General features: G+C 35.5%; 1 protein-coding gene across 9 annotated transcripts; it reads right to left on the bottom strand.

The window, feature by feature from the left end:
* Nucleotides 1-414: 414 nt before the first annotated feature.
* Nucleotides 415-16,835, bottom strand: LOC148863642 (cleavage stimulating factor 64-like). 9 transcript variants are annotated; one of them, XR_016108993.1, is made up of 9 exons: nt 16,613-16,832; nt 16,379-16,456; nt 9,109-9,147; nt 8,428-9,021; nt 8,252-8,332; nt 1,953-2,132; nt 1,522-1,860; nt 1,054-1,340; nt 415-972 (listed from the first exon to the last, which is right to left on the bottom strand). XR_016108993.1 is itself a non-coding variant. In XM_088974498.1 (7 exons), the coding sequence occupies exons 1-7, from the start codon at nt 16,703-16,705 to the stop codon at nt 1,738-1,740; spliced, it is 1,188 nt and encodes a 395-aa protein (XP_088830624.1). In that variant the 5' UTR covers nt 16,706-16,832; the 3' UTR covers nt 1,325-1,737. The 9 variants fall into 9 exon arrangements, 5 of the variants coding, with proteins under 5 accessions (XP_088830624.1, XP_088830626.1, XP_088830627.1 ...); XR_016108995.1 differs by having other exon boundaries at nt 1,054-1,329; XR_016108994.1 differs by having other exon boundaries at nt 913-1,329.
* Nucleotides 16,836-18,899: the final 2,064 nt, after the last annotated feature.

Below are 18,899 nucleotides of genomic sequence, written 5' to 3'. Positions count from 1 at the left end.
AATTATTGACTATCAACTACACCCAACTTACTTTCTTTTGCAGTAACCAAACAAGTTCAATCAAACTATCGAATTGAAAAAGAACAGAAAAACACCATGTTCGGACAGGAAGGACCCCCACTTTGTCGCGAGTGCCTGACACCTTTTCTTCCGTCGTCAACTAGAAATCGACCATTCTTTTCAAACTTCAATGTTCAATCAGCCAACCAGTGCCAACTGGTTCAACTTGGTCCGGTGGTCTAGAGGATACCTGGTCATAAGGATACAGTTTAGACACAACTTGCTTCACTTTTGCAAGATCTTCCTTTTTAGGTCTTGTTTTATTGTGTACTCCGAGTCCCAAAGTTGCTTCAGCTTAGACCAACTTGCTTCACATTCTAGATGGATACTTTTGGCAGTTCACACTTCACACTAGACAAACTATAGAAATATGTATTTATTATGTTTATAATAATCATTTGAATCACTCATTGATGCACTCTCTGAGTAATAGTATATCCCAATACATGTCTTAAGGTTGCGTTTCTGATACTCTTTGCAGTACTGTACATGAGCCTTGGAGGATGACTTTGGTTAAAAGTAAAAACATCAGGTTGGGTTGCAATTTGTTCTTTGTAAAGATTGGCTTACCTGATTGCCTCATCCCCGTCCAACCAGGATCGAGAGTTGCACTCACAAACAGTAAACTGTAAACCGCATCTCTCCAGGGATTAAACAGGAAAAGAAAGAATTTACCCACGGTTGACACCGACAAATTGGGACAACTACATGATTGAACTCTGAGATGACTAGCGATCTGGAAAAGAAAAAAAAAATAAAAAAACAAGATTTCACATAAAGTTAAAAGCATCACCACACAGGATGTTACTTTTGATGGCTGTAAGTGCCAAGTAGAGGGAGGCGCCACGGAAACCCCAAACTATTAAACTGGTCCACCGTTCACGACTAAATCCCTTTTACAATTTCCAAATCCTGCACTGGCACATAAATATATGTTTTCACTAAGTTTGTCATCTTCAAATTGAGTAAATGTTGTTGCCTTCGTCTTTTTACCTCAGGACTAAAGACACAGCAAATGTTGAAACATGCCCTCTGAAAAGCAAGCAAAGATGGGATGGCTACAAGCATTGCCCAGGGCCTCGAGTGGACCACATATATGTTCAGACTTCAGTGCAGTGCAGTGCAATAACGGAACATATGCAATATGTGCCACTGTCCAATCACTGGGCCCTCCCATATATCCGTCTGGTAAATTCCCCTCACTCAGCTTCGAGAGTCAAGACAAAATAGGGACAGAAGCTGAACTTGCAACTGTCAAGAGCCATATCCCTGCAACCCATCTGAAGGCTTGCATTAATTATAGAATTCAATTCACACTAATAAGAAAAGAAACTTGGCTGGATAAAATGTTACATTCGCAAAAGAACAGTCGAGAACCAAATTACGAAGATATCATGGAAAACCCTTAATAATGAAAGATAGCTATTGATGGGGGTTAGAGCAGCTGTAGCAGCAACCAACCTAAGATACCTCAACATGCTCAGTTCTGCTTCTTGTTGCATGGAATTATCCTGATGGCATTTCAGCTAATTCCTTCACTTAGGCTGGCCAATATCTTAATATGATGGTGAACAACGCTAGCACCAGCTTAACTACAATATTCAGTCAAACTGCAAGGTTAAGACTTGTGATTGTCTACTGGATTGTGCCTCATAATAGAAGACTCCTGCCCATCATTTAGCGCAGCATCTGCTGAAGTTGAAGCACTTGGTGCCTTTGCTCTGGGGGCAAGAGATTAATCTGTTCAGGTGTGAGGTTCATAACTTGCTGAAGTAGTGCCTTCTCCATTTCAAGTGACAACTGCACAATCGTCAAAAATAAAGTAAAAACCAATAAGACAATTTAGGATAGAATTATGATGCCATACTTGCCAAATTGACCAGATAAACTACCTGTGGAGGACGAGGAGGCTGACTGCCAGGTCCAACATGACCAGGTACCAATTGTGGTGGGCCTGGAAGGGGCACTCCTGCTGCATTATCTGGTGGAGTAGGCATCCAAGCAGCACCTCTTTCTACTTGCATGGAATTTCCAGCATGACTATAGTCCGTTACGAAATGTGAACTGCCCGTCTAAAAGAAGCACTCCATCAGGAAGCATAGCAAGGTTGATACTAAAATTCAATAAGCCTATGCTGAACCTCCTTCCCTGTGCGTGCATCCTAGGACATGCCAGTGTTTTAAAAGGTGCTGGAAGCACAGTACTAAGAAAATGTGTGGTGTACAGGAGAGACACAGACACACTTAAGACATGTGCCTCTAGTCTGGACGTGCTTAGAAAGGCATACACTCAGATGAGGTGTACGCTTTTGTTGTGCTATGTTGGAGGTGTACGCCTCGAATGCTCTCACCTTTTATGCCAATTTTTTATAAATAAAATACTATAAAGAGAAGTGGTTGGGAACCATTCCATCATGTTCCCCATTATGTGATACGAAGGAGGAAAACCCTCCAAACATTTTATTATATTTAAAATACAAGGCCACTATTACCACCACCACCACCACCACTACTACTACTACTACTACTACTACTACTACTACTACTACTGTTGATTTTCTATACTTTAATATGAAATTTATACTTTTCCTATGAAAATCATGAATAATTATTAAAGAAATATGGTTATGGTACCTAGGGAACTACCCTAGAATCTATGTTTTTAACATAAAAAATCCATCACCTAGGCGAGACACCTAAGTGCCTGCCTAGGTGACTAGGTGACAAGGCACCCCCCAGTCACTAGCCTCGCCTTGGCGCCTTGAAAACTATGATACTACTACTAAAAGTACAAATGAGCTTGTGGAACTTTTCTTCTTGACTACAATACCCTTATTTTTCAATTTGGTCCCTTTCTAATTGTGAGGGCAGAAAATGTAACTTGAACTACTAGTTTTCACCTCATTCAATTTCCTTCATTAAGTATTATATTCAAGATATTAACTCCATTCTCTCTCATTAAATACTATACTAAGGGTATTTTTACCCTCACTAATAAATCCTACTAATCAAATCTATGTCCAATAGTTTTAACAATAAAGCCCATGATTTTTAAAGCCAGCCCAAAAATGAAATTGTTCTTCCTTCCAAGTAATGGGTAAGCAATTCAACCATCCAGGTCAAATGGATGTGAACCCATGATGTATTGATGTCAAAGTTAAATAATAAAAATTGTTGAATAGAAATAAACACGAAAAATACAAATAATTAAAAATCCTAGAAAATTTTGGGCACATCTCTAATATTTTATGTTTTTTTTAATAAGCATCTCTAACATTTTATCTTAATCATATTAAATAAAAAACAAGTGTGATAAAGAAAAATATTTTTATTGATGATTGAAATAAAATACAAAATGTAAAACTAACCCAGAAATGAAATTATTTTCATACTTGGTGGTAGGTTTCATAACATGTAGGCAATGGACACGTCTCTAATATTATATATTCATCATATTAAACAAAAATAAGTCTAATAAATAAGAATTATTTTTATACACATATCATTATCACCAGATATAATACCACCAAGTGCAAAGCATGTAAGCATTTGCTAGTTTTTAATAAAATACTACAAAGAGAGACATTAAAATCTTTTCTTTGATTGCTTTTCAATGTTTTACATTCATTTAAATAAGAGATGACACACTTGTTTATGTTAATATCATGCCATTTATGTGAATTGGTAATTCTGAAATTTTGGTGTACAACTTTGCAAGTGCTGATAGCTGATAAACACTAAAATGATTATAGACTATGATGCTTCATATAGTGATATTTCAATTTTATATTTAAATGAGGTATTTTATTATTAGAATTGTAAATATGAAACTTTCTTTTTTTTTATCAGTAATCAAAATCAAATTTTATTACTTAGAGAAAGAAGAGAGTACAGAAATAAGGGCAGCCACGGCTACCAACAATATAATACAAAGACAAATTGAAGATCAGTCTTAGAACTGAGCCCAGAAGCATTCTGCCCTATTTACCCCTTGCTTTGCTAGTTTGTAAATCTCATAACTTTTCCTATTTTTTAGGATATTTACTATATTTATTTTTAATTATTTATTAAATAAAAGTCCATGTTCAGAAAGTTTATGCCTCTTATTCCTAGTTTATACAGGCTCATGCCTTAGGATGGTGGGATTCCTTGTGTCAGACATGCATTTTAAATATCGGTGCATGTGCATACACAAACAAAAAGTACTCGGAAACTTATCAGTTTTGCAATTCTTTGTAGGGTTTTTGCTTGTGTCCTGATTAGTTTAGTGAGGGATAGTTGTTATTTGGTGTGTGCTTTGTTTTCGGATTTCTTTGTTTAGGTAGGTTGTAGTCTGGCATGACCAAAATCAACAAAGTCCAGATGCTCTAGCTGTATGCCCTAATATAATGTGTTCCAGCCAAACCAGGCCCATCATTGGTTTGACATCAGAGAATACCCATTAACAGCCCAACTGAGCACCATCACTGAATAAGTTGATAGGTCATCTATAGGGAATGTCTACAGTTGAAATATATAAATATATATATATATATATATATATATATATATATATATATACTATCTACAAAAGTGCAAATAGGTATCTCTGGCTTCTGGAATTTTTATTGGACAACAAATGCCCCCTCTCTAAAGTTTGAATTTGAACACAAGCAAAGGCAAACTTGTAATTTTACATCTTCATTTAGTACTGCTTATTTGGTTAAAAGACACATAAGTACTTCTTTTGTTCAATGATTGGAAAACAAGCTATAAGAAAAATGTTGTTTTACATTTTTCATTTAATGCTTATTCATACTATTATTAAAAGTGTGAATAATGGTGTGGAACTTTTGTTTGACTAAATTTCCTCAAATTTTGAATTTGGTCCTTGTCTAATTTTAAGGACGTTAACGTAATTTGAAAAACCACTTTTCTCCTCATTTAAACCCCTCTCACTAAGCCTCATATTTAAAGTATTAACTCTCATTAACATTCATTGAATCTTTTTCATGACTAGAAAAGCCCTATTTTTGGATTTGGTTTCCTCTCTAATTGTAAGGGCACAAAATGTAATTTGAATTTGAACTATTACATTTCTCCTCATTCAATTCCCTCTCATTAAGTCTTATCTTAGTGTATTAACTTCCATTCTTTTATTGAATCCTATATTTAATTATTTTCACAAAGTAAAAAGAGATAAATTCTAATTAGATCTACATCCAATACTTTTAATGATATAAAATACATGTTTTTTTTAAATTTACCCAAAAATGGAACCGTTTTTCCATCATGGTGGCAAGTAAGCAATTCAACCATCTAGGTCAAGTGGGCTAATCCATGATGTCAATATCGGTATTGTTTAATGTCCGCCACATGATATGCTATGATTGGAGATGTATCCTACCAGTCATGCATATCCCACCGATATGGGTGTGTATTGGTTTGTATTGCACTATACAGACTGATATAGAATGATACGCTACCCATGAGTTGTGAATGCACATACTCTTCTGAAAAAGAAAGATGGAAGGATTCAAACTCGTGTCAAGGGCTAGGAGAGCTTAATGTCCACGCCTGTAAGCCACCACGCCACTCTGCCTTTTGTGTTTATGAGTAAATGAATATAGCTTTTATTTCTTTATTACATAAATGCAATTCAAATAAATAATACATATTACAGTTAACTCCAACTAAAAATTAAAAAAATAATATTTAAAATCAGTATTTTATAAATTAACAGAAATAAATAATATATCAAATCCATATTTATATCAAAATATTATTTGAATCTCAAAAAAATTATAAAAATATAATATTAATAGGAGAATAATTATTTTAATACTTAAAATTTATAAATTTGAACATGATATATATATATATATATATATTAATTTACATTACATAAAATCATATTTATTATTTAAGAAATAAAGAAATTGTTTACAAAATATTCAAGAATATAATCTTAAATTGAACCTATCAAATCTACTAATCTACATTTATACCAAAAAAAGATTTTTAATTAGAAAATTATAGGAATAAAAATATAATAATGGAATAATCATTTTAAAAGTCAAAATTTGTGAATTTGTATATGATATGTATCTTAGAAATTTTAATAGATTTGATATATTTTAAGTTGAAACTATACATTTTATAAATTATTAATGGATATTTTAATTTACATAGAGAATTAAATATTTGGTTGACCTTTTTGTTAATGTAATAAAGTAAAAATAGTAAAACCAAAAATAATTGATATAATAATTAAAATATAATAGGAAAATATGTTTTGCATTTTGGACTCTTGATTGATACATTATCAATAAAATTGTATGATATCTACGCATGATACTATATTAATTGTAATATATTTTTTTCATAAACATCATTAAAATATACATTTTCTATGTATTTATACATTATTTATGATTATTTGACCTTAAACTTAATATTATTAATGTATTACGAAATTTTTGTGTTACCCTAGCATATCCATATTTTTCGTCCGTATCCATGCATTTCCAAAGCGTATTCGTATCCAAGTTGTCCGATACGATACTCGATTCCGATACTTTAATCCTTGTGTGTGTGTGTATATGTGTATATATTTGTATCCAAGAATAATTATTACTTATCACATTTTTTTTTCTTTAATATGACTAATATATATATTAATCATATTAAAGAAAAAAACTGTGATAAATAATTATTCTTATTAATTTTGGAATGAAATATAAATTATAAATTTAAAAGCAATCCAAAAATAAAAATTATTTTTGTGATGGTAGGTCAACAATTCAACCTTTTGAGTCAAATGTGTCAACCCTTGATAACATAATTAAATAAAAAATGGAAAAATATAAAAACACAACAGCATTATGTAATAATACAAAATTTTGTAAATAACATTTAGGCACCTATATAACATTTTATTTTAATCATATTAAAGAAAAATAAGTGTGATAAATAATAATTGCTTTATTGATGTTGGAAATAAAATATTAAATTTAAAACCAACCCAAAAATGAAATTGTTTTCTTGGTGGTGGGTCAACAACTCAAACCATATGTCTCAACCACAGATTTCATAATTAAATAATAAAAATTAAAAATATAAAAACACAAAAAAATATGAAAAAAATATAAACTCTTTAGAAAACATTTGGACACATCTCTAATATTTTATATTAATCATATTAAAAATTAGACATGATAAGCAAGAATTGTTTTTAATTTTTTTATTGATGATATAAATAAAATACAAAATTCAAAACCAACCCAAAAGTGAAATTGTTTTCCTATTTGGTGGTAGATCGATTCAACATTTCAGGTCAAATGTGTCAACTCATGAAGTTATAATTAAATAAAAAAATGTTTAAAAAGATAAAAACTCAAAAATATACAAAAAATGAATAAATTGTGTAGAAAGCATTTTGGCATATCTCTATATTAATGAACCATAATAAGATAAGAATATTTTTTGTAGACAGAGAAATATGAAAAAATTCTAGAAAACTTTGGAACATATTATGTACTATCGTCATCACAAAATTTGCCACATGCAAAGCACATACACAAATACTAGTCCTACAAAATGAGTATGCTTGCATAATCTAGCCATTTAAGTTCTGCAATTTTTTACCTTTTTAAGAAGGGAAAGTATTGTGTTGTATTATATTAATATGCAAAAGGACTGAAAGACTATGAGAGTACATCAGCCCATGTACAATGAGAACCTGTACATTGGGAATATACAAAAAAGGAAAACACAGAAAGAGTCATCTGAAGAAAGGCTATCCTACATTTTCTATATTGACAAAGTTTGATAATCATCTTGTTCAACTCCTAGAATAAGAGAACATCAAGATCAGATCATCAGAAAATAAGGGAAGGCCCATTGGTAGGCTATATTCAACATCCAATAGAGCACCTGAGGTTATATTCAACTCCTACAATAAGGCTCAAGAATTGTATCAGGATCAAGTGCACATCAGTACAGGAAAAAAGACCAGAACATCCTCAATTAGAATCATCTTAGCCAATAATGAGAATTCTGGGGCTACAGGATGATCACATTCCTTTTTATTGTAATTAACAATTCAGTTTTATGGTTTTTCTTTTCTTTTTTGATAACTCAATATGAATTCATCCTGTATGAATTCATGAATGAAGCTATTTAATTCCAAAATATGAAGAGACAGTTTATACCTTATACAGTGACTGTGGTGGCAGTGGTGGCTGTCCCTGTGGAAATGAAGAATCAATGGTAGTTGGGGGTTTAGAACCTGACTGGAAAATTTTGAAAAGCTGATTAATTTCAGGCATTTTATATGCAATATAATCAATAGCAATTTTAGCTTCATAATTTCTGCTTCTTAGCTTACATGAAATGTGGGTTGCAAGAGATGAGGCTGGGTTACACCAGATGGCTGGAAACCCAGATTCAAACCCATTTGTGAGTGAAGCTGATTTGGGAAAGGAGGGATTGAAAGCATTGAAGATGGCCTAGTTTGCAGCAGCAATGGTGGTTGCAGTGGCAGATGGGGAAAGCCTGCTGTCTGCATCGATTGTTGTGACTGACTGGAGAAATTAGGTATCTGGGGTGGAAGAAGTGGAGTTAGCTGTGGAGCAGAATGTAATAGAAGAGAAGGTATATTATGTAGTGAGGAGGATTGTGGAAGCGATATTGGGGTAAGTGGTGCACTCAAGGGCCCCTTGGACTGCTGTAATGCCTGCAGAGAATGTGGTGACATAGTGTTTGGCTGAAGGGTCACTAGTGGAACAGAAGCTGATGAGACAGGCACGGCAGGTTGATTCAGTTGTTGCTTTCTCACTGTAGTTTGGGTCTGAGATGCACTTCGTTGATCTTGTGGTCCAACTTGGATTGGTAATGTGTGTGCAGTCTGAATGTTCAGCTGCTGATTTGTTTGTACTGATTGCTGAGGATGCTGAGATGGTGACTGCTGAATGTTTGGCATCTGTATTTATGTAAAGTTTAGATTCTATACATATGCACAGATATAGAGTTGAAATTACGAATGCCCAGTGGCAAAAAATATATATACCACTTGTGGAGGTTGCACCATTCCAAGCATGATCTGTGCCTGGAGATGAGAAAAACAATTGTCAATGTCCAACAAAACTGATAAATTGTTGCAATGCTTTTTTTTTAAATAATAAAGTATATTAATAAAAAAGAAATAAATTTACAAGATGCAGGCTCAGCCAAATATCCAGCTGGAGAGACCAAAAGAAACACTGAACAGGCCATGAAAAGGACTAGGACACAAACGGAACCAAACAAGATCAAACCCCGAGAATACAACACAAAATGGGCCCCAACATAGCACCTAGCACTCCCTGTGCCTGGACCAAAACACAAGAGAACTAATCACAGAACGATAACCTCAAAAAGCCCAGGCCACCCAGGCCAACACAAGAGAATCAATCCCCCTACCCCTTCCACGGGCACTACCTGACCCCTTTCTTCTAGGCTTCACCAAAACATCATCATAAAAGTCAACGAAATTGTCTGCCTTCCAGCATCCTAGGAGGCAATCTAGACTATCAAAGGCCCAATCTGAATCAGTAGTATATTCAGTCAATAAGTATTCAATCTCTCCCTAAAGATTCAACTTTTGCTTGGCATGGGCTACAGCATCTGTCACCACCTGAATCAGTACCCAAATGCTTACCAAAAACTCATTAGGGACTCCACACTTTGTTCAACCATGTTGAGAGCAGAAGGGTTTCACTCACAAGCAGTTTCATGTCACTCGGTCTCAGTTGTCACGATCCCACATGCCACCAGAGCAACAGAAAGCCCTCCATAGTCTGAAACCACTGTTGCAACCGGAGATGACCCTCTTTCTAATTGGGTTTCCTTGTGAGAACCCCAGACAAACCAGCCTCCACACCAACCGGGACTGAAACCAACCATGTGGGGGAGTTAAGGTCAAAGGCAAAAGACTCATTCTTCAGAAACTATTCAAACACGGCCAACCATGTGCAAGGCATGTGTGTGTGTTCCTGAATAAAGTGAGTCACAACTTTTGAAAAGAAAAAAAAAAAAAAATCATCGTCACCTAAGCCTTGTCCCAACCATACGGAGTCGGCTATAAATCCTGTTTCGCCATGCCATTCTGTTTAGTGTCATATCCATTGTTAAATAATGAACACCTAAATCATTTCTGATTAATTATTGTTTCAACCAATGTCCCTTTTGGTCTGCCCCTCCTAGCCCTTTTATTTCAAAACAAAAACTTAACATAAAAAAATGTGTAAATCTAAGTTTTCAAAATCTCTATTAGCTTAATTGGTTAGAGTATTGTGTTGTTGACACAAAGGTTCTAGCATTGTACATTTAAATCCTACATAGGCTAAACTGTTTAAATTCTAAACATCAAAGGTACAGCCTACAATTAAATTACATATTCAATATCAAATTCAAGGTCAATTCATCAAAACATAGCAACAATCTGGGTGAGGAACACCTTGAAAAATGAGCATATCCTGTTATTTCTACTTAGAACCTTCTCTCATACAAAAGGACAATCTACCTCGATATGCTTTGTTCTTTCATGGAAAACAGGGACTCAATCTCTTGGATGATGCTAGACAGCACTCAGTACCTCTTGTCTATCCACAAGACTTATTCACAGCCTGGGGTCGGGCTGGGCTTACCATTTACCAACAGAAAATGTTCAGGCCTGAGCCTGAGCCTAGGACTTATTTAAAGCCCAAAGCCCAATCTAAATAGGAAGTAAAAGTAAATTTGATACACAAGAAAAATAATCGGGTCTCATACGTACAGCCGAAGCCCAAGCCTGTGGGCCTCAAAATACGTACAAGCCCGATAAAGAATGGTTCGGGCCAGGCAAGCCTGCTGGGCTACCCAGCCCATGAACAGGTCTAATATCCACCATTTTCCTTATTCCTTCCGTATCCTTTTTTCATCCTTCAGTTATATATTGTGTAATTACCAAAAAGTAATCACCATCTTCCTCTTGTTTATCATCATTGGGTATGCATATCTCTTCATCACTCTTGCTTCACAAGCCCTTTCAAGCACATGTGCAGCTAATATTTTATTACCATCCTTCCCTCTTCAATATGATTGCTCTCTTCTGATTCAAAACTTCAATTTAGTTTTTTCCTGTTAATAAGCCATTCCTGTTCTTTACAACGTTCTACTCCAAAGCCACACATCTGCCCATATTATTAACCCCTTTTACTTCCAAGGCATTCTCAAGCCCAATACCTCCTTTTCTTGTGATATTACCTTTTTATCCCTTCTCAAGTGGAACACCTTACTATCATCGTGTGATTTTTGTTTCTGGTTTGAGCCATAGGAATAACAGTGGAGAGTGGACCCCAGCTACTCATGCCTTCTCAAAACTCACAAATTCTCCACCATTTTGCATAGCTTCCTCCTGACAATTTTGCTTCCCATCTTTAATTTGACACTCCGTATGTCCCCCCTTTTGACTGCCTCATTGACCTCACCCTTCAGTTAAATGGCATACTGCCCCTGCCAGTTTGCAGCTAATCATCTTCTTCTCTTTCAAGCTGTAGAAAGTTTGGTCTTCACCCCCCACTAGGATTCTTACTTGATATGCTTCTCCTGTAAATAGAAGCTTGATTAGCTGTGGAATCCTCAAAATGTCTTCCACCTCAACTAAAATCCTTGCCAGGTGTATTTGATCCCATACTTTGTTCTGCTAGTCATACTTGAGAAACTTCCCACAAGAGTCTCCAATAGCCATGGAGGTCTACAAACACCATGCAAGTAAAGGAATGATGGCTCCAGTCACCCAAACAACCTTCTTGCCATTTGAATTTCTTATGCTCCAGCAATCATAGCCTACTAGCCAATACATAGGTCTGGATCGTTTCACAGCCCCACCTCTAGCTCCAAGATATGCTCTACTACCTCTTTGCTCTAAGTATAAAGAGGAAGAGAGCAGCATTTAACCTCCTTACTTCCACCACAGCACCTACCTTCCATAAAGCAATTTCAGCCCAACCTTTTGCATCCTCCAATTCTGGACCCACACCAATGAATCTACCAACAAAGCATAAGGTTGGGGATAGGAAATTTGGTTATAAAGAATATAACTTCATTAGGTAAGTGGTTGTGGAGATGGCCCTTGGAAAGAGGGAGATTGTAGCATGAGGTGATAGCTAGTATTCATGGCTGCTTGGAAAATGGTTGGGATGCTGGTGTTTCTCGTCGGGCTACCTTGACCACTGCTTGGAAAGTGGTTCACGGTATCCTTCCCCAATTTCCTAATTTTGTCAGGAATGATGTTTGCTTAGGGGATTCTGTTCACTTTTGGGAAGATGTCTGATTGGGTACTTCAGCTCTCAAAGACCTCTTTCCTTCTCTCTACTGAATCTACTCTATTTCCTTGTTTAAGCATAAGATTGTCTCCAACTTTCTTCCCTCCCCCTTTCAACTTTGTCTTTAAGTTGACTTCCATCGAAGTTTAAGGGATGTTGAACTTGGTATTGTTTCGCAACTCCTTCTGGTTCTTGATAATATCTGTTTGGATCCTTTAAAATCAGACAAGAGGATTTGGTCCCCCCCCCCATCCAAAAGGGCCCTCTACTTGTGCTTCTTTTTTGAAGGCCCTTGGTTCTTCCTCCACTTAGTTGGTCTTCTGGTTAAGGAGATTTGGTCTAGGCTGGTTCCCCCTAAAATTATTTTGTTTTGCTGGAAAGTGTTTTATGGGAAAATAAATACTTTAGATTGCTTGCAAAAAAAAAAAGCCTTCTATATGCTTGTCCCCTAACTAGTGTATTCTTTGCAAAGCTAATGGTAAGGACCGCTTCCACTTACTTCCTACTCTTTTGTTATTGCTGTTTGGTGTAAGTGTGCTTTTCGACCTGTCGGTCTTTGTATGGCCCACAAAAGAGGGAGGGATATGTGGAAATGTATTAAAGCGGTTGCAATTTGAACAATTTGGGAAAGGAATGCAAGAATTTTTCAAGAAGTGGAACAAAGTCTTCTCGATGTCAAGGAGTGCATCTTAACAAGGACAATTCATTGGCTGAGAACTTTGGATTCTTTCCACTTGTTTTCCTTTGATGACTTGTGGAGGAAATGGTTAGCAGTGGCAGCTAGTTCCTCCAAGAAGGAAAGGGTTACTATGGGATGGACCCCGCCACCTAAAGGTTGAGTAAAGCTGAATTTTGATGGAAGTAGTCAAGGCAATCCTGACCCCTCAGGTATAGGAGAGGTTTTGAGGGATAAGGATGGTAATATTTTAGCCCTGTATTTAGGCCCAGGAGAATAGGAGACTCTAAGGTTGTTGGCAGCTTTACAAGGTATTCAGATAGAAAATCAACTTGGTGTTGAGAATCTTCAAATTGAAGGAGACTCTAAGGTTGTTGTGGGTTAGTTAATAGACCTGAACTCAGTCATTTGGTGCTACAAGGATCTCCTAAAGAAGGCTAACTGGTTATTAAGGAATATGACTGTTAGCTTACATTGGGTGGGCAGGTCAATAAATGCTATGGCTGATTATCTTGCTAAACAACAGGTTTTGAGGGAACATCCGAACATCTATACCTGGCTATCTTGTAATGTTTTATCTCTAGTTTTTTGTTTTTGATAAATAATGTTTTATCTCTAGTGCTCTATGGTTTTTTAGAATTTCAAGGGAGGTCACACCTTGTACCTCTCTGTGGGATGCTTGTAACAGTTCTCGTCTTTTGATAATAAAATTACTCTTCAATTATCAAAAACGAAAAAAACCAAAGCATGTGTCTAAAATTTTAATCTATGTGCAAGTTTACCAACATCTGAGACTACCACAGCCATTCTCATGCTGTTATCCCTTAAAATTTCTTCTTTTACATATGCAGAAGCTACTAAATTCAATGCTTCCTGTTGTTTATAGCTTTTTATATTGTATATGCATCTCATCTTGTGAAACATTGCACACTTGCATACGGGCTTTGTCCTAATATTATATACACATAAACATTTGTGCTTATGTATATATAATATGCCTTCTTTTTTTTCTGATCTTTTAAATAAAAAAAAAAAGATAGAAAATGATTACAAGCTATCCTGGAATCAATTTATCTATGCCATCTGCTTAACATTTTGCGCTAACTAAAAGTTAACAATTTTTTCCAAATATACATATTTTCCAGATGGATGCCCAAAAAAGGATATAAGCATATGGTACATAGTTAACCACCATTTGTGCAATGAAAGTTACGTGTTCCCAATCATTACAAAAATTAGAAAAGTTCAGCCCTTTAAACTGTACCATGATGGATGCCCAAAAAAGGATCATAGGCTCCATATTTATAATAACTAAGGGTCTGTTTGGTTTCCATATAGGGGATGGCCATTCTGCCCTCCCCCCTTGGGAATGTGATTCCCATTGCACCTCTCTATTTTTCATTTTTTATGTTTTGACAAAAAAAACCCCATTTTAACCCAAAGCCCTACTCGATCCCAAGTCCTCATCGTCTCACAAGCCTTCCTCCGTCCAAGTTAGTTGCCAAAGACCATCATCTCCGCAGAGGTAAGACCGACACCAGTCACTGGCCAGTCATCCTTCCCTTGTATCACCTTCTCTTCTTCCTATTCTTCTTCTTACTCCCCTCTTCTCTTTTCTTCTGCCCCCCCCCCTTCTTTCTCTCTCTCTTCCTCCTCCCCTTTCTCATCGTCGTCGCTGCTAATATCACTAACACTTGGTATAAGCAAATCCTCTTCTTCCTCCCCTCTCCTTTCTTCTTTCTGCACCCCCCCCCCCCCTTCTTCCAAATCTTTGCTCGGCCAAACAAAGCCTGGAATCCACCCTCTTCTTCTTCTTCTTCCAAATCTCCTGCTACCACTGTGACAGTAGTCAAGTCAAAGCCTGTAATCCGCCCTCTTCTTTCTTCCCCTCTTTTTCCAAATCTATGTCATTACCACTATGAATGGGAGCAAGACTGAAAATTTTGGCTGATTCCTATTCTGACTTCCGGCTGAGCCAAATAGCAAAATCAGAATTCGATTCCTATTCCTGTTTGAACCAAATAGGCGTCAAGAATGGGCGATACCAATTCCAATTCTTGGGGATTCCACTTCTGGTTCTGATTCTGATCCTAACCACAAACCAAATGGACCCTGAATTCACCTCACATCCCTTCTTTTGGGAAGTCCTATTATTTTTTCTCTATCTTTTCGATTCCTATTCCTGTTTGAACCAAATAGGCGTCAAGAATGGGCGATACCAATTCCAATTCTTGGGGATTCCACTTCTGGTTCTGATTCTGATCCTAACCACAAACCAAATGGACCCTGAATTCACCTCACATCCCTTCTTTTGGGAAGTCCTATTATTTTTTCTCTATCTTTTCGATTCCTATTCCTGTTTGAACCAAATAGGCGTCAAGAATGGGCGATACCAATTCCAATTCTTGGGGATTCCACTTCTGGTTCTGATTCTGATCCTAACCACAAACCAAATGGACCCTGAATTCACCTCACATCCCTTCTTTTGGGAAGTCCTATTATTTTTTCTCTATCTTCACATAGAAGCAAACAAACAGAGGAAAAAAAAAAAAAAACTAGGTTCCACAGGATATGGACTTGTTTGCTAAATTCTTTCACCAGCCAAGACTCGTGTAAACATGTTATATGCCAAGAAACCAGAACTATTCATTTTCTTCCAAACAGCTTTAGTAAATGGTCCTATAGGCTCAGTTTGGCAAGTGTAAAACCTTGTATTTTGTATTTTGTATGTATTTGTATTGTACATATTTTTATTTGTACTCTTCCCAAACTGAGTCATAATAACAATTCTAGAATATATACTTATTTGTTAACCATTTCTTTTTCCTTTTTGGGATAATATATCAGTTAAACTAGTCGGAACCAAATGAATTTGATACATTGTCAGCTTGTTACACACTAAACAGTCCAATAAATCTATACTATTCAAAAAAGTATAAAATTTCCATTATTTGATTGATCTTGAAAACCTCACTAAATTCCCTTCCCAGAGCTCTAGAAAGGATATATACCTCAGTCAATCCTTGCATACAATATTTTAAACTATATTTTTGATTCGGACCTTAAATTCAAAATCTTAGTATCGTATGATTATACTCTGACGCAAAATACAACAGGCATAAAATAATTTACAAAACTTTAATTAGACCATGTAGGAAATGCAAAACAGACAAACAAATCGAGTTCTATACATAAGAGAGTTCAACAATTTAGGATGGATAAAGAAGAACAAGCAGAAATCCATTTATTAAAAAAAAAGAATTATTTCCTTTTAAACCCAAAATCAGAACGGAAGATAAGGAATAGGTAAAAGAAACCTGGAAAAGTGCTTTCGTCAAAAGAGGATTCTCTACCAGTATCTGTCTCGCTTGCTGTTGATTCTGTTCGATTAGAGACTGTATGAAAAAATATGAAACAAGAAACATTGGGGCTACACTTGTCTTAGTGAACGAGCAAGCGATACTATTTGAACAGAAAATAAAGAACGAAGATTTATATATAACGGAAGAAGAATAGAATAAATTTTTCTTTGAGGAGGATTTAAAGCTTACATTCATCTGAGACATGATGTCGTAGAGCTGGTTCTTTGACATCCAAAGAAGATTAGACGCAAAAGAGTCGCCGGCGATATGCTTTCCCGCCATGGTTTCGAGAAGAGAGAGAGAGAGAGAGATGCTTTATGACTCGAACTCGCTTGTTAGGCATGTGTAGTACCGTGTAAATTGGGGAAGGTAAATTAGGTAACGCTTCAGCCCAACAATGGGTTTACAAAGATCTAACATTGTGGGCCTTCATAATCTCTACTATCTATAAAAAAGCGAATGCCCATTCAACTGCCACTTATAAGCGTTCAGAAATAGCCTCCACGTACACATTTACTAGTTGAATTTAAAACGCCAATGTCCATTCCTATCATATATAGAACTAGCTCTATTCTATCAACAAAGAATGCATGTTTGTATTAGTTCTGTTAAATATTACATCCGGTTCAGCTTATCTGTTTATTTGTAATTGGAACTGTATTCTTATCTCATAATTTTATACTTTTTGTCTCATTTGTTCTTATGACATTGCAAATTTTGCATTTAAGACTTAGTTTAGAAAGAGTACAAATACAAATATGTAGGGTGCAAAACCTTACATTTTGTATTATTTTGTATGTATTTATATTGTACGTATTTATATTTGCACTCTTTCCAAATATGTACAATACAAATACATACAAAATATAAGGTTTTGCACTCTATATATTTGCATTTGTACTCCTTCCAAACTAAGGCTCAGGAATACAAATGCAAATATGTACAATATAAATACATACAAAATAATACAAAATATAAGGTTTTGCACTCTACAGATTTGTATCTGTACTAAAGCTCAGCTTGGAAGGAGTACAAATACAAATATATACAAAATATATAGTTTTGCACTCTACATATTTGTATTTGTACTCCTTCCAAACTGAAGGCTGAATTTGGAAAGAGTACTAATGCAAATATGTACTGTGCAAATACATACAAAATAATGCAAAATATAAGGTTTTGCACTCTACATATTCGCATTTATACTTAGGCTCAGTTTGGAAGGGGTACAAATACAAATATGTACAATACAAATATATAGAAAATAATACAAAATACATGATTTTTCACTCTACATATTTGTATTTGTAAGGAATACAAATACAAATTTATAGAGTGCAAAACCTTGCATTTTATATTATTTTGTATGTGTTTATATTGTATATATTTGTATTTATACTCTTTCCAAACTGAGCTTAAAAAATTGATCTAAAATTTGCACCACCTTCATCCTAGACTTTATCATCTTCCTTCCTACCTTACTCTCAAACATATAACACTTCTACTTCCATTCTTTTTCAAATAAAATGGGGACCACCTCATTTTACTTCCTATTTTACCTCTCACAAACAAATATGTCAAAGTTAAATCCGAAGTAAAAGCAAACTAGAATTTAGACTTAACCCATGCATCTACACCAATGCAAATGAGACAAACAAACTGAGCCATTATGATTTTATTGCACCAAAAAAATCCCCCAATGGGCTGACATCGGCTTCGGTCAGGGCAAGCCCATACTCACACCGTCTCAACAGCCTCTTGCAACCTTGCATTGGAAATATCTCTCCATAAAATAAAGTACGGAGATATTTCCAATGCAAAACTGTAAAGGCTGTTTGAACGGGTGTTGCTCTGACGGAAGCCGAACTCTAGTGGGCTAGGTAATTTTATAGACCATGCATGCATGTCTAGATGCAGTTTTAATAAGTGAATACAAGATTATAGGTATACATATAAGCATGCGATATTAATAAATATACCCACTTTTTTTTCTTATTGATTCTGAATTTTCTCTTCTATGGAGAATTGTACCAATGGGCTTTCAGTTTTAAGTTTTGTTTGGTACTCAGCTAGAATTGGAATGGTCTATTCCTCCTAGTTGTTTGGTTCATACAAGAATTGGAATTAAAACCAAAATCAGCTGGAATGGATTCTCATTCCCAAGGGAGGGGGAGGGAATGGTCATTCCCTCAAATGCCATTCCGGTAATGGGAATCCAACCACCCAATCAAATCGTTGGAATTGGAATGGACCATTCTAATTCCAATTCCAGACCTCTATTCCCATGAAGCAAATGAACACTTAGTTTGACAAACCCATTATTATAGCTAATGTTGACTTGAACCAAATCATGGAAAGATACCTAATAAAAAGGGGTAAATTGTTGAAAACATCCTCTGAAGTTTCTGATTGTTGCTGAAACATCTCCAAAGTTTGGTAATATTAATCACCTCCCCTGACATTTTGAAAAATAAAT

Source organism: Nelumbo lutea, chromosome 3 (genome assembly GCF_056320005.1).
Source record: "Nelumbo lutea isolate HS-2025 chromosome 3, American lotus-T2T, whole genome shotgun sequence".
Taxonomy (NCBI): Eukaryota; Viridiplantae; Streptophyta; class Magnoliopsida; order Proteales; family Nelumbonaceae; genus Nelumbo; species Nelumbo lutea.
Note: the sequence above shows the minus strand (reverse complement) of the source record. Positions and strands in the feature narration are given on the sequence as shown.